Source organism: Nicotiana tomentosiformis, chromosome 2 (assembly GCF_000390325.3).
Source record: "Nicotiana tomentosiformis chromosome 2, ASM39032v3, whole genome shotgun sequence".
NCBI classification, from domain to species: domain Eukaryota; kingdom Viridiplantae; phylum Streptophyta; class Magnoliopsida; order Solanales; family Solanaceae; genus Nicotiana; species Nicotiana tomentosiformis.
In genome coordinates, this window is record NC_090813.1 from 12,000,200 (window position 1) to 12,024,893 (window position 24,694).

Genomic DNA, 24,694 nt, shown 5'->3' on the forward strand with positions numbered 1-24,694 from the left:
CGATCCTGAATAAACTTGACCTTATCCAAGGCATCCTGTACCAAATCGGTACCCAACAACCGAGCCTCTTCCGGTTCAAACCAACCAACTGGCGATCGATATCGCCTTATGTATAATGCCTCATTTGGATCCATCTGAATGCTCGACTGGTATCTATTATTATAAGCAAACTTCGCAAGTGGCAAGAAATGATCCCAAGAACCTCCAAAGTCTATAACATAAGCGCGTAGTATATCTTCCAATATTTGAATAGTGCGATCTAACTGTCCGTCTGTCTGTGGATGAAATGTTGTACTCAACTCCACCCGCATGCCTAACTCACGTTGTACAGCCCTCCAGAAATATGAAGTAAATTGCGTACCTCGATCTGAAATTATAGACATGGGCACCCCGTGATGGCGGACAATCTCACGAATGTAAATTTCAGCTAACCTCTCTGAATAATAGGTAACTGCCACTGGAATGAAATGTGCTCACTTGGTCAACCTGTCCACAATGACACAAACTGCGTCAAATTTCCTCTAAGTCTGTGGGTGCCCAACAACAAAATCCATAGTGATACGCTCCCACTTCCACTCAGGAATTTCTAACTTCTGAAGTAAACCACCATATCTGTGATGCTCGTACTTAACTTGCTGACAATTCAGACATCGAGCTACATATGCAACTATATCCTTTTTCATTCTCATCCAACAATAATGTTGCCGCAAATCTTGATACATTTTGGTGGTACCTGGATAAATAGAATACCTCGAACTGTGTGATTCTTCAAGAATTAATTCACGAAGCCCATCCACATTAGGCACACAAATACGACCTTGCATATGCAGAACCCCATCTTCTCCCACAACAACCTGTTTGGCATCACCATGTTCACCGTGTCTTTAAGGACAAGTAAATGAGGATCATCATATTGCCTCTCTCTGATGCGCTCATATAAAGAAGACCGAGCGATTGTGCAAGCTAGAACCCGACTGGGTTCTGAAATATCTAACCTCACGAACTGATTAGCCAAAGTCTGAACATCTGCAGCTAATAGCCTCTCACCAACCGAAATATACGCAAGACTGCCCATACTCACAGCCTTTCTACTCAAATCATCGGCCACCACATTGGCCTTTCCGGGGTGATACAAAATGGTGATATCATAGTCTTTCAACAACTCCAACCATCTTCTCTGCCTCAAATTAAGATCCTTTTGTTTGAACAGATACTGAAGGCTACAATGATCAATAAATACCCTACACGAAACACCGTATAGGTAATGCCTCCAAATCTTCAGCGCATGAACAATGGCTGCCAATTCTAAGTCATGAATACGATAATTCTTCTCGTGAACTTTCAATTGCCGCGACACATATGAAATTACCTTGCCATCTTACATTAGTACTGCACCAAGCCCAATGTGAGATGCATCACAATACACCGTATACGATCCTGAACCTGTGGGAAATACCAACATTGGCGTCGTAGTCAAACCGGTCTTGAGCTTCTGAAAGCTCAACTCACACTCGTCTGACCATCTGAATGGGACACCTTTCTAGGTCAATTTGGTCAATGGGCTTGCTATAGATGAAAACCCTTCCACGAACCGACGATAATAACCTGCTAAACCCAGGAATCTCCGGATCTCTGTAGCTGACGTAGGTCTAGGCCAATTCTGAACAACCTTAATCTTCTTAGGATCCACCTTTATGACTTCTGTCGAGACAACATTCCCCAAAGAGGCAACTGAGTCTAACCAAAACCCACATTTTGAAAACTTAGCATATAACTGATTATTCTTCAAGGTGTGAAGCACACTTTAAAGATACTACTCATGTTCCTCTCGACTGCTGGAGTAAATCACGATATCATCAATGAATACAACCACAAAAGAATTCAAATAAGGCTTGAACACCTGATTCATCAAATCCATAAATGTTGCTCGGGCATTTGTCAACCCAAATGACATCACTAGGAATTCGTAATGCTCATACTGAGTTCGAAAAGTTATTTTAGGGGCATCAGATGCCCTAATCTTCAACTGATGGTAACCCGACCTCAAATCAATTTTCAAAAATACCTTGGCACCCTGAAGCTGATCAAATAAGTCATCAATTCTTGGCAACAGATATTTATTTTTGATAGTGGCCTTGTTCAACTGCCGATAATCTATACACATCCGCATAGAGTCATCTTTCTTCTTTACAAATAATACCGGTGCACCCCAGGGCGAGACACTCGGTCTAATAAAACCCTGATCAAGCAAGTCTTATAACTGCTCTTTCAACTCTGGTGGGGCCATACGGTATGGTGGAATAGAAATGGGCTGAGTGCCCGGAGCCAAATCAATACAGAAGTCAATATCTCTGTCGGGTGGCATCCCCGACAAATCTGCAGGAAATTCACGAACAACTGGTACTGAGTACATAGAAGGAGCATCCACACTTGGATCGTGAATATAAGATAAATAGGCTAGACACCCTTTTCGTACCATACGCCGAGCTTTCATAAAAGAAATAACCCCGCTAGCAGAATGACTATGAGTTCCTCTCCACTCTAACCGAGGTAACACCGGCATGGCTAGAGTCACTGACTTGGCATGACAATCTAATATAGCATGATAAGGGGATATCCAATCTATACCCAAGATGACATCAAAATCTACCATATCAAGAAGTAGAAAATCCACACTAGTCTCAAGATTACCAATATTTACCACACACGAACGATAGACATGATCTACTACAACAGAGTCTTCCACCGGTATAGATAAATACATAGAAGCACTCAGAGAATCACAAGGCACAACCAAATATGAAGCAAAATAGGAGGACACATAGGATGGCAAACTGGAATAATACTTATGATCACAGCATCAGATGACTCGGCCTCAGGCCTAGCTGGAAAAGTATAAAATCGAGGTTGGTCCCCACCACTCTGAACGGCGTCCCTGGGACGGCCTTTGACTAGATGGCCTCCATCTCTAACGGTCTGACCTCTACCTCTAATGGCCTAACCTCCACCTCTAATAGCCTGACCTCCACCTTTAGCTGCCTGACCCTTATCTCTAGCTGGATGAGTAGGCGGTGAAGCAACCAGTGTCGGTATGATGGCACGAGAATCTTACCTAGATTTGTGACTCTCCAATCTAGGGCAATAATACCTGTTGATGTGACCAATGTTTCCACACTCATAACACCCATCCTGATGTCGTGACTGCTGAAGCTAAAGCTTACCCAAATGGGCCGGATAACCATTGTAGTAACTCTAGAGTGGTAATATACTGATAAGAGCTGAATGTGCACTGAATACTGCCTGCCCAGAGTACGGCATAACGGGGTCGTGACTCCCTGAAACACCAGGGGATACATAAAGTGCTGAATGAAACGGTCTAGAGGATGACCCCTACAAAAATTACCTCTGCCTCCAGACGAGGCACCATTGAAACCACCGAACTAACGAGGCCTCTTATCGGACCTCTGCCCTTTCTCCTGTGCAAGAACCATCTCGATCCTCTTTGCGACATTAGTAGCCCCTGAAAAGAAATCTGACTTCCGATTTCCTTGGCCATCTGAAGTTTGATAGGGTGAGCGAGTCCCTCAAAAAACCTGCTTACTCTCTCTCCCTCCGTAGGTAGCAAAAGGAGAGCATGACAGGCCAAATCCGCAAAACGGGACTCATATTGAGTAACAGTCATACTGCCCTGATGTAGATGCTCAAATTGCTTGTGGAATTCCTCTCTCAGTGTGATAGGGAGGAACTTCTCTAGAAATAGCTAAGAGAATTGCTCCCAGGTGAGTGCAGGCGATCCGACTGGTCGAGTCAATGTATAATCTCTCCACCACCTCTTGGCGGAACCCGTCATCTAAAATACAACAAATTAACCCCATTGGTCTCAACAATACCCATATTCTGCAATACCTCGTGGCAGCGTTCAAGATAATCGTGTGGGTCCTCAGAAGGTGTACCACTGAAGTGAACTGGAAAGAGCTTAGGAAACTTATACAGTCTTAATTAGGCATCAAAAGACATAGCGGGCCTATCACCGGTCTGTGTCGCAAAAACTAGCTGAACTACCCCAACTGGCGGGACTGCTGGAGTCTGATTCTAGGGAGCCATCTGCTCCGCAGCGGGAGTAGTGGGAGTTTGTGCTCCTCCCCCAGCCTGTGAGACGGCTGGTGCCACTGAAAATGTACCATTCTGGGCCACGCCCTCCATAAGACTTACCAAACGGACTAGAGCATCCTGAAGTACTAGAGTGGCTATGAATCCTTTGAGAACATGAACTGGTCCAACTGGTACATTCTGAACTGGAACCTCCTCCTGAAGGTCCACCTGAGGTTCTTCAATATGTGCAACTGCTTGAGCTCTAGACTGAGCTCTACCTCAGCCTCTACCTCGACCTCTAGCACAACCTCGACCTCGACCTCTACCCCTATCCATAGTTTCCATCGGGGGTTCTTGTCCCTGTCCATTGGTAGAGGTATTACATGTTCTCACCATCTGCGAGAGAATAAGAATAGAATGGTTCAATCATCGATGATAGAATAAAATCGCACGACAGAATAAGAAAGAAGTGATATTGTTCCTAAACTTCATAGCCTCTAAGTGATAAACACATACGTTTACCGATCCATCAGACTCGTGATACCTATGTAACCTAGTGCTCTAATACCAACTGTCACGAATTTCCCACCTTTGGACCGTGATGGTGCCTAACATTTCAGTTGCTAGGCAAGCCAACGTTAGAATAATATTAGTCATTTTTAAATGATTTTTAAATTTATATATAACAAATAAATAAGTGTGGAAGTAAAGTCTGAAATATAATGATTAATCCATAAAACAACGGTGTCTAAATACCATCACAGAATTGGTGTCACAAGTGCACGAGCTTCTAGAATAATATAAATAAAGGTCTGAATAAAATAAAGTTGTCTAGAAATAAACACACAGCTAAAGTAAAATAGACGAGGACTTCAGAAACTGCGAACGTCGTGCAGTTATACCTCAAGTCTACTCTAGTAGCTGAAATCCGAGCAATTCTATGGTACGCCGGTGGGACAAACTCCGAAATCTGTACAAGAAGTGTAGAGTGTAGTATCAGTACAAACGACCCCATGTACTGGTAAGTGATGAGCCTAACCTCGACGAAGTAGTAACGAGGCTAAGGCGGGTCACTTAATTACCTGTACGCAATATTAGTAACAACAACAATAATAGAAATAAATCAGGTAACTCATTTATAATAATTGAAGCCAACTCAACAGTCATAACCAGTTATCATTTCCATCAATTCTGTTGCAGCGTGCAACCCGCTCTCACAATATATTCACATTCAGTTCTGTTGCAGCGTGCTACCCTCTTCTCTAATATATTCATTTTAATCAAGTAGATATATAGACTTTCAAATAAGTTTGTTGCGGTGTGCAATCCGATTTTACAATATTAACTTTTTAATAAGTCTATTGCGGCGTGCAATCCGATCCCCCAATATTGATATATTAACTTTCATTTCCGTTGCGGCATGCAACCCGTTACCCCAATATATAAAACTTTAAACAACTCATAATATAAATAAAAATTACTCCAATAAATACCACGTCTAATGAGAAACTATTAAGCATCTAGGCACACAATAATTATAATTTACTTATGAACAAACAATGGCAATAACAATTTATTTTGGAAATCGTGGAGAAAATAAATAATTTAATATTTGATATGCTAAATGTCAAGTAGCAATTAGTGCACATAATTCACTTAAGCATGTAGCAATTATTACAGGTATTTAAGAATTAATATTTGGCAAAGACTATGAGAGGAACAATTATTATAATAATTAATTTATATATTAAAACAAATTTAGGATTTTCAAATAATTATTCAAACAATTAATTTGACGACGTATAGACACTCATCACCTCACCTATACGTTGTTCACGTGCAATTCACATAACAATTAATTTAAGGGTTATATTCCCTCAAGTCAAGTTTAACCACGACACTTACCTCGCTTTACAAATTTCAATTAATTATTCAACCACAACTTTTTCTTTTAATTTTATCTCCGAAAGCTTCAAATCTATTCACAAACAATTCGATATATTCAATACTAATCATAAGAATTAATTCCATGTGAATTTACTAATTTTCTGGGTAAAAATCTGATTTTTTTTAAATATAAGACAGTGGGACCCACGTCTAAAATCCTGAAAAAACTCGCGAAATCCGAACACCCGTTCTGATACGAGTTCAACCATACAATAATTGTCCAATTCCAATATCAAATGGACCTTCAACACTCGCGAAATCTGAACACCCGTTCCGATACGAGTTCAGCATTTTCGCATATGCGGGTTATATTTTCGCACCTGCGGCCTCGCATTTGCGAGACAAAGCTCGCATTTTCGGAGCAGGGAAGCTTGTCCAGTGGCCGCATATGCGCCAAAAAATGTCGCACATGCGACATCGCAGAAGCGCACAAGTGACCGCAAAAGCGGTCGTCATCGCATGAGCGGCTTGTCCATCGCGGATGCGGTTTCGCACCTGCGCTCATTTCTCCGTAGAAGCGGAGCTCGGCAAGGCTGACCAAAGTTGTAGAAGTGACTGGAATTTCGCAGGAGCGACCACGCACCTGCGCACAAAATGTCGGAGGCTGTTGCACACCATATCGAGCACTGGGCAGCAGGTTTCAATTGTTCTGTGGCTCATCCGAAACTCATCCGAGCCACTCGGGACCTCGTACGAATATTCCAACAAGTCCATAAACATAATACAGACTTACTCGGGGTTTCACTTCACGTCAAATAACATCAAAATTATAATACATACCCCGATTCGAACTTTGAGTTTTAAACTTTTCAATTTGCAAATCTTGTGACAAAACATATTAAATGAATCCGGAATGACTCCAAATTTGGCACAAATCATAAATCAGAACTGTTCAAATTTTAAAATCGAATTCTAGCTCCGATATCAAAAAGTCAAACCCGTGGTCAAACTTGAAAATCTTTAACCTTTAAATTGCTAGTTTCGTTAAATGGTCTTAACTTGAGTTAGGGACCTCCAAATTAAATTTCGGGCATACACCCAAGTCCCAAATCACGATACGGAGCTACCGGAACTATCAAACACTGATCCAGCTCCGTTTGCTAAAAATGTTGACCAAAGTCAACTCAGTTGAGTTTTAAAGTTCCATTTCACATTTTAATCCATTTTTCACATGAAATATTTTAGGAAAATTTTTCGGTCTGTGCACGCAAGTCGAGGAATAATAAATGGTGCTTTTCGAGGTCTTAGAACATGGAATTACTTATTAAATTTAAATATGACATTTTGGGTCATCACAAAATGTTAGTAGATAGCCAAGTGTATTTTTCTTCCAAACCAATAATATTACAGTCAAACATCCATATAACAATATTGTTTGTTCCTACATTTTTTGGTTTGTAAGTGAATGGTTCTTATACACATATCACAATATTTGACGTTTAAATATATTTTGGCTGTTATAAACAAACATTATCCACAAATTATTTTTTTAATGTTACATATAAAAGATAAGAAAATTATTCAAATTTAAATACTCAAGATATATGTAATATTTACTGATTAAATATTAAAAAAAGTTAATACATTATTAATAAATTCGTAACTAAATGTATAAAGATTTAAACTCTGAAGTATACATTTTAAAGCTACTAGAAGATTAAATTATTTCAAGATTTGATGGAAAAGCTCTATAATTATAGCTTGTTTCATAGATTCTAGTCTCTTACTAGCTATATAATATTTGAATTAGCAAAGATTTGTGTTCAAACTTTCAGCGAAAGGATATCTAATAACTTTCGCTTGAAAGCAATCTAAGAGGTTAACAGTTGAATCTTCTATCTCGACCCAAGTAGTAGTAGGTTGAGGTCAAAATCTTTAAACTTATTATTGGTGATCTTGTAAGAGATTCTACATGGGTGTTATATAGACGCAATTTTACAAAGAGTGTACTGCTATAAAGACGGATGTTGCTTTTATAGGTAAAAAGCTATTATAGAGAGGAAAAATATAACATAGAAAATCGGTTCGAGAAAAATATGACATTTATTATGAATGACTATTATATAAGGATGTTATTATAAAAATGTCTAACTGTAGTATTATTATAGTACTTCCTTATTTGTTGAATGGGAGCCTTGGAGTAGTGGTAAAGTTGTCTCTGTGTAACCTATATGTCACGTATTAAAGTCGTAGAATTAACCACTGATATTTGTATTAGGATACACTGCCTACATCACACACTTTGGTTGTGACCCTTCCCCAGATCCTGAATGAACGCGTGATACTTTGTGCACCTAGCTACAGAGGCGGATGCAGCGTACTAGCTACGGGTTCAACTGAACCCATAACTTTCGACGCAGAGTAAAAATTTATATGTAAAAATTTATTAAAATTACAAAAATAGTAGATATGAACCCATAACTTTAAAAATATAATGGGTTGAATGTTAAAAATCTTAAAAGTATACCCATAAAATTTAAATCCTGGATCCGGCTCTGCCTAGCTACCATTTTTTTTATAGTACTTCCTTATTCTTAGATTTTTACTTCTACATGTTATTGCTTTTCCTTCACTTATCCTATTCTTTTGCTGATGTTACAAGTTCTTTTTGCAAGGTTTTTTCACTAATGTGTATATATATATTTTCAAATTTGTGTGATTTTGCTTTTCATCAGCCAAATTTGTTTTGGAAACAACCTCTCTATCTGTACAAATTACGGATAAAGTTTGCATATACACTACCCTCCTTAGACTTATTTGTGAGACTACGTGATATGTTAATTGTTGTTGTATACTCATATTCATAAATACTTATTTGCATATAGTGTTTACACAAATCTATTAATATACAATTATTAAGTGATATAAGTAAATAAAAATACATAATAATTTACTTTAATCTATATCTATATTATTATAAAAGCACGAATACAATGTTGATAGACCAAAATAACCTTAAAATAATTTTCACTAAAAGGCATAAGAAGAGGACACAAACCGGAAGTAATGCACATTAAAATAAAGAGTTATAATTATAATAGAAATTGTACTTAGTATTTAAGATTTTGCCTGAAATATGCCCAATTTGTAATGGTTCTAATAATTTTTTCCTTTTTTTACAAGAACGGTATTAACTATTTCAATAGTTTTAGTTTGATTAGGAGTAAAAGGGTTCTTCGACAAATTTTGTTATTCTGTTATTTCAATTTTAAAGCAAGACTCATTGCCTTAATACTGGATAAAATATCCTTTTTACATTATTTTTCACATAACTTTGTAGGTCATATTTTGGTCAAAACAATATAAATAAAATTCTATTAAAATACTACTTCCGGATGAAATAGACTTTCTATATTGGAAATTGATGTTGCCCGTGGGTTGGGTCTTTTGGGAGTTTTTGCTTTAGTTTATTTTAAGATTTATTTTTAACTTTTTTTTTAAACTTTTAGACAAGGCAAAGAATAATCTGCTAACTGAAATAATAAGTTAATCAAAGAAAATACAGAGTAAAATAACTTATTATTCCTATCATGTCAAAATCGAAACGAATTAATTTTAAATTCTTCAAAAGCTAAATATATATTTTTTAAATAATTTTGTGTTGGATAAAATTATAAGATATAAAAATTTAAAGTTAAGTAATAATGGTGTTCTTAAAATTTATAATGAAATTTCATAATAAATATTTACTTCATTAAAGATTCAATTCCATGTCGAATAATATTTCTGAACTCATAATAATTTTTGAAAAAAATATCAACTAAAAATTGTTATTTTTCTACAATTGTAACATTCAGAATAAAAATACTTACTTTTCCTAGATTAACATGACAACAACAATAACATGGCAACTCCAAAACGTTCAAATTGTTGTGTTAGATTTAAAAGGCTAATTTTCTTTTTTTACTTTTTTCTTTAAATACATAATTTGGGTTGTGGGGGGGATTAAAGGTAAACGTTTTTCTATATATATTAGGATTAAAGGTAAACGTTTTTCTATATATATTTTGCTTTTTGAGTGTTGTACTGTCGGGAGATGTTTAGAAAATAATCGGTGAATTTATCAAAAGATATGAGATTGTTACTATGCACGTCACATAGAAAAAGAGAAAAAAATAAATAAACGAACAAAACATATGTACCAACTATTTATAACGTTTAAAACCACCAAAAGTTAATCTATATCTATATTTATATCTATCTATATTATTATAAAAGTACGAATAATATTATATTAAGTGTTGAACGACTAAAACATCCTTGAAACTTTAATAGACTTTTATGCCCTTAAATATTCGAGTTATTAAAGGTGGATAAAATTGTAATATTTAAAATATTACTTTAGGATTAAATTCTTCCCGATTTAAACTTCACTTACCGTGCATATAAATTTCCACTCTACCGATATCGAGAACTTCTAATTCAATTAAAAAGTGATAACGTTGGAGATAATTATGAATTTGAACAAACTTCTAACACTAATCAAGTTTTAACTTTTCATATATTTACCATATGTGTTTTCCTTAATGTGGAAGTTCCGTACCATCCCGACATAGACACAAGCATTTTTAAACACTTATCGACTTGGAGAAGGACACTTTGTATAATTTATTTAGGTCTACCTCAAACAAATTAGGTTGTACTTATTATTATGGAATATCAATCTTCTACAGGTAATTTATTAATTTTGTTCGAAAATTAGTTTCATGTATCTAACTCAACAGGTTTAGACATAAACGAAGCATCAAACACGCAGAGGAAGCAAGTGCACAATTGCCTGTAGTAGCATTTGAACTTTGGCAGAGTGAGTAATTTACTTCAACATCTTTGTATGTTAAATCTGGTTAAGATTTTTTTATTTATAATTTCATAAAATGAGTTCCTTCTCGAGATTAAAAATAAAAGGAGTTGTCTGGTGTAACTATCTCAATGAAAAAATAAATTTTGTCAGCTTGGTTTCTTATTCCCGTGTATTATTTATCTGTTATGATATGATGACATTCTTTAATAATGTGTTTCATCATCTGTTGTTGCATTCAAAGGTCATATATCTTTCCAGAGGTAATTTAATATATTAATTTCATGATTTTTCTCTTTAAGATTAATTTAATATATTTAATGCAAAATTCATGAAGTATATTAGCATCATGCAGTACATTGATATTGTTGTTCGTTCTTTAAAGGTAATTTTAATTTTTTTTGATATCTTCTTTGTTTTGGTTGATCATACGTTTCACTTTAACAAACCCAATGGGAATATCAGTATAAATTTTAGCACAGTTCTGCAAATTGGGACTTACGAGGGTATGGGTTATCAGTTCTCTGTTCTGTTACAAAAATAATATTATCATATATTATGTCTTTCTTAAAATAATTATATAATAAAATCATCTATAAATCAAGGATTTTACTCTTCTAAAGAATTTATTTTTAAATATAAAAGCCAGAAGCAAGTTGTCCAAAGATCTCATAAACTCTATTCTAATACATATCTATATTGTACTTCAGGTTTGGTTTCATAACACTAACCTCGTTTGTGGTTCAGGATATTATATTTACCTCCCTTCGTTCATATTTGGTGTAACAAAATTATTAATTGACTAAAAATAGACAAGTTGTCCCCTAACGAGTTAATTTTATTTTTCTTCTATTTTGTATGACAAAGCTTCTTTTACTTCTTTTAGTTATCACTTCTACAAACAAATAATACATTTATGCTACTCAATTTTTTAAAAACAATATTCATGAATATTAAATGATAAAACATTATTGCATATGTATTTAAAGGCCCTACAATTAAAAAGTAAAATTTTGTAGCGATCAAACATAAACATGCCATTATTATCGTATAAGATGTTCATAGAAACTAGTTTTCAATAAAAATACAAATAAATATTGAATGAGAATAAACTTTGCTTATGGGCAACTAGAAGAAGGAGATTCTGTTTTTATCAAAACTCGAGAGGGGAAAAAGAGAGAGAGAGAGAGAGCAGTTACAGAAAAAGGCACAAAACCCAAGTACAACAGTGTGTTAATGGAACTCTCGCCAACCCACACGAGCGGTTCTTGATTTCCACGTACACACGACCACACAACACTTATTTCTAGACTTTGTTAATCATCTTACTTATTTTATTCCCTACTTTACTTGGAGGAATAATTATTGTTACAACCGAAAGTAATAAACTAACATAATTTAAAGAAAAGTTACCTTCATGTAAATTTTCTATTACTGTTGTATTAACTCTTCGATGAACGTTTGGTTAGAGACACGGTCCAACCATAGTTTTTTATTTTATTTTAATAGTACTGTTTTCGGTTCATAATAAATGATTTTTTTTCATTATTTTTATATATATAAAAAAATTCATGTTTTAACATTAATTAATAGTAAAATTGATCATATTAACATTTACTATCTCTTCATATAAATACTCCTAACACATATTTCAACACTCGAATGACAATATAAGAAAAAAATAATTAATTCATTCTTAAAATAGAGAAATATAAGATATTTTGGACCACAAAAAAAAGATAAAAAAATCACTGACCGGAACGAAGTATGCGTCTCCAATTTTTTGTTTAACCATTTGATTGACATTAGTTGGTCTCAATTAAATGACTAATTAAATAGTCAAGTGTTCTATACTAAATTTTCTCTTTATTACAAGTGCTTGAACTTGAATTTTTGATTTCACATAAAATATTTATTCATTCCACTATATCCCCTCGATGGCGTCCCTAGATTTATTTTAGAAGAAACTTATTTTTAATTTTTTTCAAAAAACACTCAAAATTATGATACAAAATGGTACAGTCTTTGATTCATAATTTCATATAGTGTTAACGTCTATAGGGTAGGTAAAAAATAAAAGAGAGAATTGTTTCCTAGAAAAATGAGAAAATCGTGTAAGTTCCCATCATCTTTTTACAGTATATATATATATTTCTTGTTTAGTTTTGTTCTTTATGCCATAGTGCAGAGACTGAAGCAGTGAAAAGACGATTCTGTTTCATGCTCCTCTCGTCACTTCCCCTTTTAAACGTTACGCTTCTTTCTTTTTGTTCCCTTATATGACCGTCATCTCACATTTAAACCTCTCTCATTTCTCTTTTTTCCTCCTCTCTTAGTGAAACAATATGAGAAATACTAATTTTTGTGCTCTCAATTTCTGATAAAAACTTGATCTTTTCTTGGTTTCTACCATTTTCAGTCTCTGAAGTTATAGCAGGAAATCCCCCCCCCCCCCCAAAAAAAAAAAATCCTTACCTTTTTTCCTTTTCTAAAGCAGAAAAAACTCCATCTTGAATCTTTGGTTACCCCATCTTTTCTGCTTAATTTGAAAAAAAAGAGTGTCTTTAACACATGAATAGTACTGCTACTTCTTGTGCAGTTCAAGAAATGAACTTTTTACTCCCTTGTGTTAAAGAAAGCCCATGGCTTTTTAACCAAATGGAAGAAGAGAGAGGAACAAATAAGTTGAAGGATGAAAAAGAGGAAGTAGATTTAGTGGGGATGAGGAAGAGTAATGCAAAGCTATGTGCAAGAGGTCATTGGAGACCACATGAAGATGCAAAACTTAGAGAACTTGTTGCTCAATTTGGTCCTCAAAACTGGAATCTCATTGCTGAAAAGCTTGAAGGAAGATCAGGTAATTTTTTTTTTAATTTTAATTTTTATATCTTTAGTTTTAGAAGAGGAGCCTTACTTGCTGACAACAGGGAGGTTACATATTCGAGATGTGAAAATAGTCTCTTTAAATATGTACTAAAAGTTTGCGTTCAGTAGACTTTTATGGTCTAATTCTTTTTCGGACCCCTCGCATTAACTTTGAAGCTTCCTTGTAGGAAAAAGCTGCAGATTGAGATGGTTTAATCAACTAGATCCAAGAATAAACAGAAGAGCATTCTCAGAGGAGGAAGAGGAAAGACTGTTAATAGCACACAAAATGTATGGAAACAAATGGTCAATGATTGCAAGGCTATTCCCTGGCAGAACAGATAATGCAGTTAAGAACCATTGGCATGTCATAATGGCTAGAAAACACAGAGAACAAACCAGTGTCTACAGAAGAAGAAAGCCTTCGAATTTACAACAAATCAATTTCCCTCATATTTTCTCTGCTTCTAATTTGAACAGTGATTCAACCATTTCTAGCAACAACAACATTGATGATCAATCAGCTTCAACTTGCACTGATCTTTCACTTACTCCATCTTCTTCTAAAGTCATTCCTCCCTTTCTCATGTCAAGATTTACTCCTATGCAGCATCACCACCAAGAAATTCTTGAATCAAACAAAGGTATACTCATTTCTCCCTCCTGTTTATATTTTAATATTGACTTATATTTATTATCTCATATATATATATATACTAATCAACATTTGTACATAATCAGATCATCCAAAAAAATATCGCTAGATAACCACCTTCTAGTATCCTAGAAAATAATTAGTAATTAACTTGCAACGATTGGTTAAAATATACTAATAATGTAAATTTCTTTACAAGTTATATATGCTGAAAGTAAATTTTTCTTACACTATCAATGTAGTTTAATCGTAATAATATGCTATCATTTTTATCATAACAATTTACTGCTTACCCCCTCCGGTCCATAGAGAAAATATTAACCTTAATACGAACTCATAGAGAAAAAAAGATAGTATTCTCTAAATTAACCTTAATTAATTATTATATTGACACATTGAAAACGTAAATAAACACAAATTTTGGATAAATAAAATTAATTTCTTTTTGATTATGTAAATGAACACTTATTTTGGACCAAAATAAAAAGGTAAAATAGTCACTTATAGTAAGTAATAAGTACTCTCTGCTTTTCAAAAAGATTAGCATTATTTCTTTATTTGTCAGTTTAAAAAAGTTTGGCACATTTCATTATTTCCTTAATAGAAATCATTTATAGCCACACAAATGTTATGACAGATTTAAGACCATAAATTTCAAAAGTTTTACGTCTACGCAAAAGTTATGTCTTATTGAAGACCATATATCTCAAAAGTTTTTCCTTATTATTAAAGTTTGTGTCAAATCAAACTCAGATAATCTTTTTGAAACAGAGGTAGTAACGTGATAACATAAATACTAACTCCGTTCCAGTTTATATGAACCTATTTTTTTTTTTGGTCCGTTTCAAAAAGAACGACCTCTTTCTACATTTGGAAATAATTTTGTTTAAACTTATAATTCTATTCTTAATGAGAAGTTTTTATAACCACACAGATACCTTGGGCCTCTTTTTGAATTGTTTAGGATCACAAATTCCAAAAATCAATATTTTTTCTTAAACTCCGTGCCGAGTCAAACATTTTCACGGGAGTATTTGTTAAGTAGGTGTCTTACTGCATGGAACTTAAACTACTGTTAAGCACTTTCCTTGTTTTTGGGACGTAATTTGTAGGTATCTCAAGACATGAAGAGGTGAAAATGGAAAGTGGGGTTCACCCAAAATTCTTGTATGGAAATGAGGAGCCAATTGCAAAGACTGTAGATGAAGGAAATCAATGTGGATGTGGTAATCAGTCAGATACAAACTCAGAAATTTCTGCATCTGAGTCAGTAGCCAACAACACGACCAATGTTAACATTTATGATAATGGAAAACAAGAAAAACAAATGAAGAGCAAAACTATGCACTTCATTGATTTTCTTGGAGTTGGAGCCACTTGAAAAAACAATGGGATTTTGGTGGAATTTAGTTTATTAGTACATGGAAAGTAACTGAAGAAGCTAAAGAGTTATAGTTTTGTTTTTGCCAACGGGATAAAAATAGTTTTGTAACGTTACTGAAAAAACTTGGTGACTGCTTAATGCATCTTCTTTGTTAGAGTACTGAGAAATACTGCAAAAAGAAAAAGTTGGGTTTTTTTTGCTGGAAAACAACATTTTTAGTTCTTGGTGGTTTGTACAGTCCTTACTATGAAAGGAAAAAAGACCGTAAAAAGAAAAAGTAAAAAGAATGGTCTGATCTCGTATGCAATTCTTAAGTTTTGGTAGATAAAATTATTTATTTATGCAATTCTTAAGTTTTGGTTGGTAGAAGGAAAATAATGGATATTGATGAAATAATTGAAGTGTGCCCAAAATTAATTCAGACACTCTTATAAAAGATATAGAGTCATAGTAGTAAAGGAGCTTTAATAATATTAGAGTGAGAGTAGGTTAATTAAGAGGCCATGTAGTCTTAGTTATGATAAGGAGCTATATAGCAATAATTACTATGCATTAGTCCTAACAAATTGGAGAATATGAAGAATTGATAATTTTATGGCAATCCTCTTTTTTTTGTTTGGGTTTGAAACTGAGCAAATATTAAGAGAAGGAACTATAATGGGTATCAGAATAATTCAAAAGGAAGTCTATTTTGTTTGAATATAATGATGTTTACTAAGATGAAGTAACTATATTTTTTTATCCATCATTTATAAATTTGAAAATAATTTTGGTTAAACTTACAATATAGTCTTAATGAGAATTTTTTATAACCACACATACTTTGGACCCCTTTTTTATTTGTTTAGGACCAAAAATATTAAAAATATTTATTTTTTTAAAATTTTGTATCTAATTAAATAGGTTTACGTAAATTGAAACGAAAATTGAAAAGAGTATTAATCTAGTTTTTGCCTAACAGGCAAAACAAAGAAAAGGTTTTTAACTGATCTAATCAATGATTCTGCCTATCTTTTATGACTTTTTCTTTGGGGTTTGGTATACTTTTGTTGACTGCAGTGATGTGATTTTAGGAGGATAATTTTTTGCATGTTTTCTTTACTTTTAACACGTGTGCTTGATGATGGCATATCTGTACACTTTCAGGCTTGCTTTAATTTCGCATGAAATAATTACTCCTTTTAATTTTTACTCCTATTCTGATTGGATTAAGTGAACCTAATCACTTACAAAGGAAAGCAAAAAAACAAGTACCCCATAGGAAAATTGAAAAAGGTTATGGTCCCTAAAAATCTAAAATATACTTTTATTGATCTAAGTTACGAACAGTTGATAAGCTGTTAAAAGTTACTAGTACATGTTTTTTTTTTAAACTTAGAACCGTTATGCAGGGGCGAATATACGGTGTAAATCGTAGTTCATGTGAACCCGTAGTCCTTCGACGATATCAAATATATTATGTACATAATTTGCAAAAAATGACTTATTATGACTTGATGGCACAAATGATCAAAAGAGGCAAAATGATTCATTGGTTTTGGCCCCTTATTTCTTGCTAACTTAAGGTCATGGGATCGAATCCTTTCAAAATTACTGCTTTAATTTCTTTTTCTTAAGCCTTTCTTTCCCTTTTTTTTTTTGACAACAACACATCCTTTTATTTTAGTTTTCCTGAAGTATCAATGGTGCACCCATGTTCTCGAAATCCTGGATCCGCCCCTACCGTTATGTAGTACTTTTAGGGGTCGTTTGGTACGCGGGACAATGTAAGATAAGATGGGATAAAGTATTGATGGTATAAATTTATACCGTAAATCAAATATGGTATAAACTTAGTCTCACACTTAATTCGAATTTTCCATCAAACTTAGTATTATTTTATCTTCAAGCTCATAGTAATGAAGTTGCCTTTGTTAACGAGCTTTACCTCCAAAATGGGATTTCTCGGCTACAACCCAACTTTAGTCGGCCGGGTGGGGAAAAAAATAGTGTCATTATGCGTTTAATTTGAAAGCGGACATGCTCATTATGCGTTAATACGAATTAATTATTCAAGTTAGTAAATTGATTGTTTTACTTTAACAATGAAGGATCATTCATAAATTTATTGATTTGTATCATTTTACGGATAATGGACATAATGTGAGTTAAATTTGTCTAACATGAAAACAATTAAGTGAAACCAAAAAAAGGAGCAAAATACAAAATCGGTCGGCCAAAATTAATTTCATTCGCTAGCCAAAAAGTGTATAAAATATATATATTTTTCATATATAAGATACTTATATATATAATAAAAAAAAATATATTTTATCGACTATTACTTTTGGAGATGCCTCAGTACATATTTCTCAACAAGAATTTGTACGTTCACTCTTGTGCCTAAAAAGCTAAGCTAAACCTCAATATGCACCACTCTTCCAATTGGTACTTTATCATGAAATCATACAACCCCACAATCGCACGAGATCTAAATATATTACCATTCTAGCAGATAAAAGTATTTTTTCACTAGAAACTTTCCTTACGGACGGAGAATAATTTTACTAACTACAGATTTATAGCAAAACGTTTTCTAATTGCGTTCAGTATGGTCATAAACTTCCATTGATCATTGTGTACTTTCTAATGAAAAATTCCCAAAGATCAGTGGTGCACAATTCAAAACTCAGTAAAAAATGGATTCACCGTTCTACTTTTCTCCACTTAAATATCCGGCTTTTGTTTGTGCTAAGATTAGAACCCAGGACATGCGTGTAACTCACACATCATGAATTGCATTCTTACATATAGACCAAAGCCCTAGGGCCCATAATCATCAAACTATATTGGAAATTTTACCTCATATAGCAAAGATATACACTCAATTTATTATAAACCAAAATTATTTTAAAATAGACAAAATTACAGAATAATGCACTTCATAAGTTGATCTTGCAGTATTTTAGCCCAGTTACAAGTTTACAAATGTGTAGCCAAATATCAATAATCTTAAATCCGAATTGTTTTTTCGTTTTTTTTAAATTATGTATATCTTGAGGCTGAAATATCTCCTTTTTATTCTTCTTTTCCTCAAGTTTATACATACCTAAAACAACTCCAAAACATAAAAACAGACGCGAGAAACCTAAAATCCATCTCCTTTAATGCTAATCTTGTTAAATTTCGAATATGATTTTACGAGAAATTTGGAGTGGGTATTGTTTGAACTTATTAGAAATAGTCTAAGTAGGCTATATACAAAGTTTGTAATCATTTGATGGAGATTTAGACTAGTTTTATACAAGAATTGCAGTGAAATCGTACAAAAAGTTCGTCAGATATGCTTATACACTTTTATACAAAGAGGTACATTATATATATAGTTGTTAAAAAGTGTATAAAGATGTATAAGCACAGTAGTGAAAATGTTCGTGATACACAATGTATATAGGTGTAGAAGAAGTGTGAGAAATCCTTCAAATACATGTAAATAATGTATCAACCTTGTATACAATAATGTGTAACAAGTGTTTATACACTACTTATACAATATTATACACTATTATACAAATAAATCCTATCAATAGAGCTTCACAGGTTCTTCTTCTTCCTTGGATATCTTCTGAAATTTAACTCAAATCTAGTTTAACTCTACTCCAAATCACTTCAAATTTGAGTTTTGAACTTTCCTTGATGATCCCAATCAATTGGGACAACACCCAATCCAAACATCTAACAAATCGAAAAATTCAATTTCTGAAATTGAAGCTCGTACGACCTTTAATGTTGACTTTTATTTTTCAAGTTTTTAATCAACCACTGAGATTAAAATTACATGTGGAATGAGGATAAGACTGAGACAATGCCAACATCTTCTTTCTAGTTTGATGATCCAACAACCTACCAAGTGAACCTCACAATTCTCTCCATTCCAATGGAGGAAGTGATCTTCGTATGACTCCAAAAAGAAATAATTCTTTTACGTAGTATTTTTTCTTCTAATCTAAATAGTGGTTATCAACTTTGCATATGGAAGGAGAATTAAAGAATAAATATAATGGTAGAGAAATTTTGGGGTGCAAAGTCGTGTCTCCCTGGAGAAGAAGAACGAAGAAAAGAAAAAAAAATAATTAAATGGGATGGGCTAATTGGTGAAAAGTAATTTTCAGATTATGTACAACCTGGGACATATAAGATAAAGGCTTCAAACATGGGCTGTTGGACCAAGTGATAAGGAGCGTAATTCTCCCTTTAAAATATTATTTTCTATAGCTAGCTTTCATATTTTACAGCAAAATAAGTATTTATGGTATATACTACCATTGAGGCATGAAATATGCTATTTATGTTTTTTCTCTCTTTTAGACAGCTGGACATACCTATTTTTAAGATGATTGTCGTTATTGTATTCATGAATACATGAGGCGAATACATGTGAATACATGCGCGTAAAGTTGGGACTGCCCTGATTTTAGGCGCTTTTTACTGATGTATTCATGAATACATCAGCGCGAATACATGCGCGTACAGCTGGGACTCCCCTAATTTTAGGCGTTTTTTACTGATGTATTCATGAATACAACAGCGTGAATACATGCGCGTACAGCTGAGACTGCCCTGATTTTAGGCGTTTTTTACTGTTGTATTCATGAAACTTTTTACTGATGTATTCATGAATACAGCAGCGCGAATACATGTGCGTACAACCGGACTGCTCTGATTTTAGGCATTTTTTTGCTGTTGTATTCATGAATACATGGCGCAAATACATGTGAATAGCTATAGGAAGTAATTATATATATGGTAGCTATAGAAAGTTAATAGCCACTAAACAATAGTGGTTTCTGAAAATTCTTCAACTATATTTCATGTTAACCTAATTTAATCTTAGGGCAATTGACTGCTCTCCATTGGATTTGGGGGAACAGTAACTCGAGCAACATATATTTACTCATGATTTGGGATGAACTGCTTTAGATGGATATCAAGATCGCTAGTTCAGCTATATGCAAGTGAAGGATAATGAAAAAGGGTCCTTTCTTTTCAATTTATATTTTCAAAAGGCATGGATTAACTCATATTTAGTATTAGCAGAAAAGAAATTAACTAGTCAAAAGCAGAGCTAAATTTGTTGTGCAATTTTTTTGTGTCCGCTTCGAAAGTTAGAAAAGCATTATCAGCAACATATAGCCCAGGCAGTAAAAGGTAGATATCAACAAGCTTAACTATAAGGAAACCAAATGAAACAATTTAGAAGAAAGGCCCTACGAAAAATCTACTCCGCAATGATAAAAGTATATTCAAAGCAAAAACCATCTGAGACCCGCTAACCCATTCAATGAGCTGAAACAGATCTAATTATATTCAACCCAATGCTGAAATACTCAATGAAACTTCTGAATGTGAGCACTTTGGGCATGCTACAGCTATACAACTTGGGATTTGCAAGAAGATAATGCAGATACTGTTGTATGTCTTGGCTCTTGGCTCTGGCCTTTGACTTCCTTGGTTCTTTTATGAATATTGGCTAATCGCAGCAGTTTTTTCAAGGTCACAATAGCGTGGAATGATGCAGATCAGAATGCATGTTTCATCCACTGTCCATATACCCCAACCACACTTTGTCATCTGTTGCAGGAGAAGAGTTTCACAGGTGACTAGTTGAAACGAGGAATACTAGGACGAAATAGAGGCAGCTAAAGCCAGAATTGATGGCTCATAGATGATTATGGTGTTCTAAGATCAAAAGTAGCACAAGGCACTGAGTTGAATGATTCTATCTGAAATTTAAGATTTGGATTTGGCAATGACTTTCATAGTGGTAGGCTGACAACTACGTAAGGTTCTATGCTGAGAGATGCACTACTTAGGATCTAGATCCTAGGATCGCAACACCTTGAAATCCACTAGCTCCAGTAATCAGAATGTGCAAGGAAATCTTAAAAATTGGAGGATAGGATTTGCGCATTGCCACCCCCGAAATCCTACAACAGATACCAACTTTGCTCCATTTACGAGTTACTGAAAAAAAAAGCTTTTCAATTTGAATATGAAGCCCTACATTATAGAATCCAACATTTTATAACATATGAATAACATGGCTAATACTGTTCCAAGACAACAATTTGTGTTAGCATGATCTCCACGAAGTCCTGCTCCAGCTGTTAACTATGCACAACCAGCCCACCGCCAAAAACACATATGATCGACGAATAACACAACCAAATAGAAACAGACTTACAAAACTTGCTCATTTGTTTCCAAACTGATTTCTGATAAAATTATTCAGTTTTACTAAAAATTTGAAACATCCTTGGTCATGGATCAGGTTACCCTTTAGGCCTGTACAAAAACTTCCATTCTGGAGAGAAAATTTTTGCACCACTGGGATGCCACCCTGTAGAAAGCTACAAAAGAACGGAAAAGGTTCCGATTTCCCCTACTTGTGCTTAGTGGTGAAAAGTAGTCAATGTTTTGTCAAGTCCATTTTTTTTTTATAAAGTTGTCAAATCCAAATTACCTACTCCCTCCGTTCCAATTTATGTGAACATGTTTGATTGGGCACGGAGTTTAAGAAAAAATGAAAACTTTAGAAATTTGTGGTCCTAAACAAATCAAAAAGGGGCCCAGAGTATTTGTGTGGTTATAAAAGCTTCTCATTAAGGGTAGAATTGTAAGTTTAAACTAAATTGTTTCAAAATTTAGAAATGGGTCATTCTTTTTGGAACGGACCAAAAAGGAAATAGGTTCACATAAACTAAAACGGAGAGAGTATAATTTTTCCTAAAAGTGAATTTACCAAAGAAACACATACATTCGTTCATTTAGCATCATCTCAAACATTCTCCTAGCCACCTGTAGCATGATAGACGATTCCTTGGAACTTACAAGGTCAATCAAAGTGGACGAGATGGAACATTTTATTGGTGATGGATGAAACATTAAAAACAAGAAAATAGAATCCCTTAATATGATTCGATAAAATGCAGCATGGCATAAATCTACCACCAAAGTATATTCACAATAGAAGCAATCAACCAGTCCATAAATGCTACCTACAAATGTCAACCGAGCCAAGGACAAAATTCCATTGCACTTACACTTTGGAGAGTATAAGTGAACTAAGAATAGAATAAAAAACTCAAAATTCAGTTAATCATATACCCAAATTTAGCTCTACCATAGTCAAGTTCGACAAGTAATTCAAAGCATGACAAGCCCATAATTATGGTATCTCAATCATTTAAACATATAGTTTCAAAGATACTAATTTGACAACCATGATATACACTGAGTAATAAAGTCGAATTAAAAGAAAGCAGAGATAACTATGTATTCAAATACTGATTTCAATAAAGAAAACATCTAAGACAAAAGAAAATGGACCATACTATAAATCATTACTACAGGGGAACAAGTCCAATCAAGTTCAAAACAGATTACCTAACGGCCCAAATATGAGGGATAGGTCACCCCCGCTGACCCAATGCCAGAGGAATCTTTTGCCGGTGTAGTTACAGTTGTCATTGCTGCTGTTCCTCCAAAAGAATGCTGCCCGATTTGTGCACCCGGGTAAGTCCCTAATCCCTGCAAAGCTGGCTGTGCACCATAACTACTACCTAAAACACCCGGATTAATGCTATTTATATCATAACCAGCACCAATCCCCACGAACGAAGGATTAAATCCCGATGCAGCTAAACCAGCCTGGCTTAATCCCAGCATAGGATTCACTCCGAATCCCATGTTTTGTCCCATCAAAAAGGGCATCCCATTCATACTCGCGCCACCCAATATCCCGGGACTCATTCCAAAACCATAACTCGTACTATCATTTTGCTGCACAACTTGATTTGCATTACTATTACCAGCACTATTATTATTCGAATTCTCCACGGAATCTGAACCAGCACCAGCGGGTCCCATGGCTGCAAGCTGGCAAGAGGTATTACGATTCCCAATCTTCTTCTGGGGCTCCTTTAAAGCCCTTTTTGCCCCGACCCGGGTTTTGAATAGCACAAAGGCATATCCTTTAGCTCTGTTGGTAACTTTATCAGTAATCAGTTTACACTCTTCTATTTCGCCGTAGGGTTCGAAGGCGGCGTGTAGTTGGTGCAAAGTTGTGTCGTAGCCGAGGCCGTGAACAAAGATTTTACGGTGGGTCGGGTCGGTATCGGCTAGGGTTTTGACCCGAGAAATAATTGATGGGTCGTTTGAAGCGGCGGTTTTGAATAGCTGGATTATTTTGTCTTTAGTGAAAGGGTCTAGAAGTTTCCGAACAGTTTCTCGCTTTGTTGCCTCGTCTTCGCTCTCTTCTTCTTCTGAAGATGATGATTCGGATTCGGGTGCAGCCTCGGGTTCGGATTCAGATTCTTCTTCTTCTTCGGAGGATGAAGATTGAAGTTCAAGTTTAGGTTTTTGTTCTTCAGGTTGGATTTTTGGGGTTGAAGCTGATGATTTTCGCTTTGTGCCCATTGAAGAAAAGTGGAGATATGGAGCTCAGCTCAGTAGGGTTTTGTTTTCTGACCTGTGCTTTCAGCAAAGTCTCGGGATGTAATGTATATTAGCCTCTCTTTTTTCAATACTCTTTTCTTATTTTTACTTTTTCCTTTAGTAAATTTCAGTTTAACCCTTAACTTCTAAGAGTTCGAAAATAATAAACCCTTCACCTTTTTAATAGGAACTTTAACCCCTTTATGTAATATTTTCCAGTGAGAAAAATATATTATTGTTTTTTTTTCTTAAGGGTTTTTTATTAATCCAAAATTATCAAAATGATCCATGAGCTGAAACAACAACAACAACAATAACATACCCAGTATTATCTCACATCGTGAGGGTTGGGGAGGGTTGTGTGTACGCAGAGCTTTGTGAGGATAGAGAGGTTGTTTTCAATAGATCATCGGCACAGGAAAGCATAAACACCACAATAATGAAAATATAGACAAGAAGGGACAGTACCAAAAAGCCA

At 34.6% G+C, this 24,694-nt stretch overlaps 2 protein-coding genes across 2 annotated transcripts; one reads left to right on the forward strand and one right to left on the reverse strand.

Moving 5' to 3' along the window:
* The first annotated feature begins 13,022 nt into the window (after positions 1 to 13,022).
* LOC104085082 (transcription factor MYB56-like) lies at positions 13,023 to 16,048 on the forward strand. The gene is made up of 3 exons (XM_009589035.4): positions 13,023 to 13,694; positions 13,891 to 14,346; positions 15,470 to 16,048. Exons 1-3 carry the CDS (start codon positions 13,409 to 13,411, stop codon positions 15,736 to 15,738), a joined length of 1,011 nt encoding a protein of 336 aa, XP_009587330.1. The 5' UTR covers positions 13,023 to 13,408; the 3' UTR covers positions 15,739 to 16,048.
* Positions 16,049 to 22,922: 6,874 nt separating this feature from the next.
* On the reverse strand, positions 22,923 to 24,289 carry LOC104085083 (UBP1-associated proteins 1A-like). The gene has a single exon (XM_009589036.4). It carries the CDS (start codon positions 24,196 to 24,198, stop codon positions 23,167 to 23,169), a length of 1,032 nt encoding a protein of 343 aa, XP_009587331.1. The 5' UTR covers positions 24,199 to 24,289; the 3' UTR covers positions 22,923 to 23,166.
* Between the last annotated feature and the right edge of the window lie 405 nt (positions 24,290 to 24,694).

What these genes read in the sequence shown, in the direction of transcription:
- LOC104085082 (XM_009589035.4), top strand. Translation starts at nt 13,409, where the DNA reads ATGAATAGTACTGCTACTTCTTGTGCAGTTCAAGAAATGAACTTTTTA. An exon ending in AAAGCTTGAAGGAAGATCAG is followed by an intron (nt 13,695 to 13,890) that starts GTAATTTTTTTT and finishes GCTTCCTTGTAG; the next exon opens with GAAAAAGCTGCAGATTGAGA. An exon ending in AATTCTTGAATCAAACAAAG is followed by an intron (nt 14,347 to 15,469) that starts GTATACTCATTT and finishes CGTAATTTGTAG; the next exon opens with GTATCTCAAGACATGAAGAG.
- LOC104085083 (XM_009589036.4), bottom strand. Translation starts at nt 24,198, where the DNA reads ATGGGCACAAAGCGAAAATCATCAGCTTCAACCCCAAAAATCCAACCT.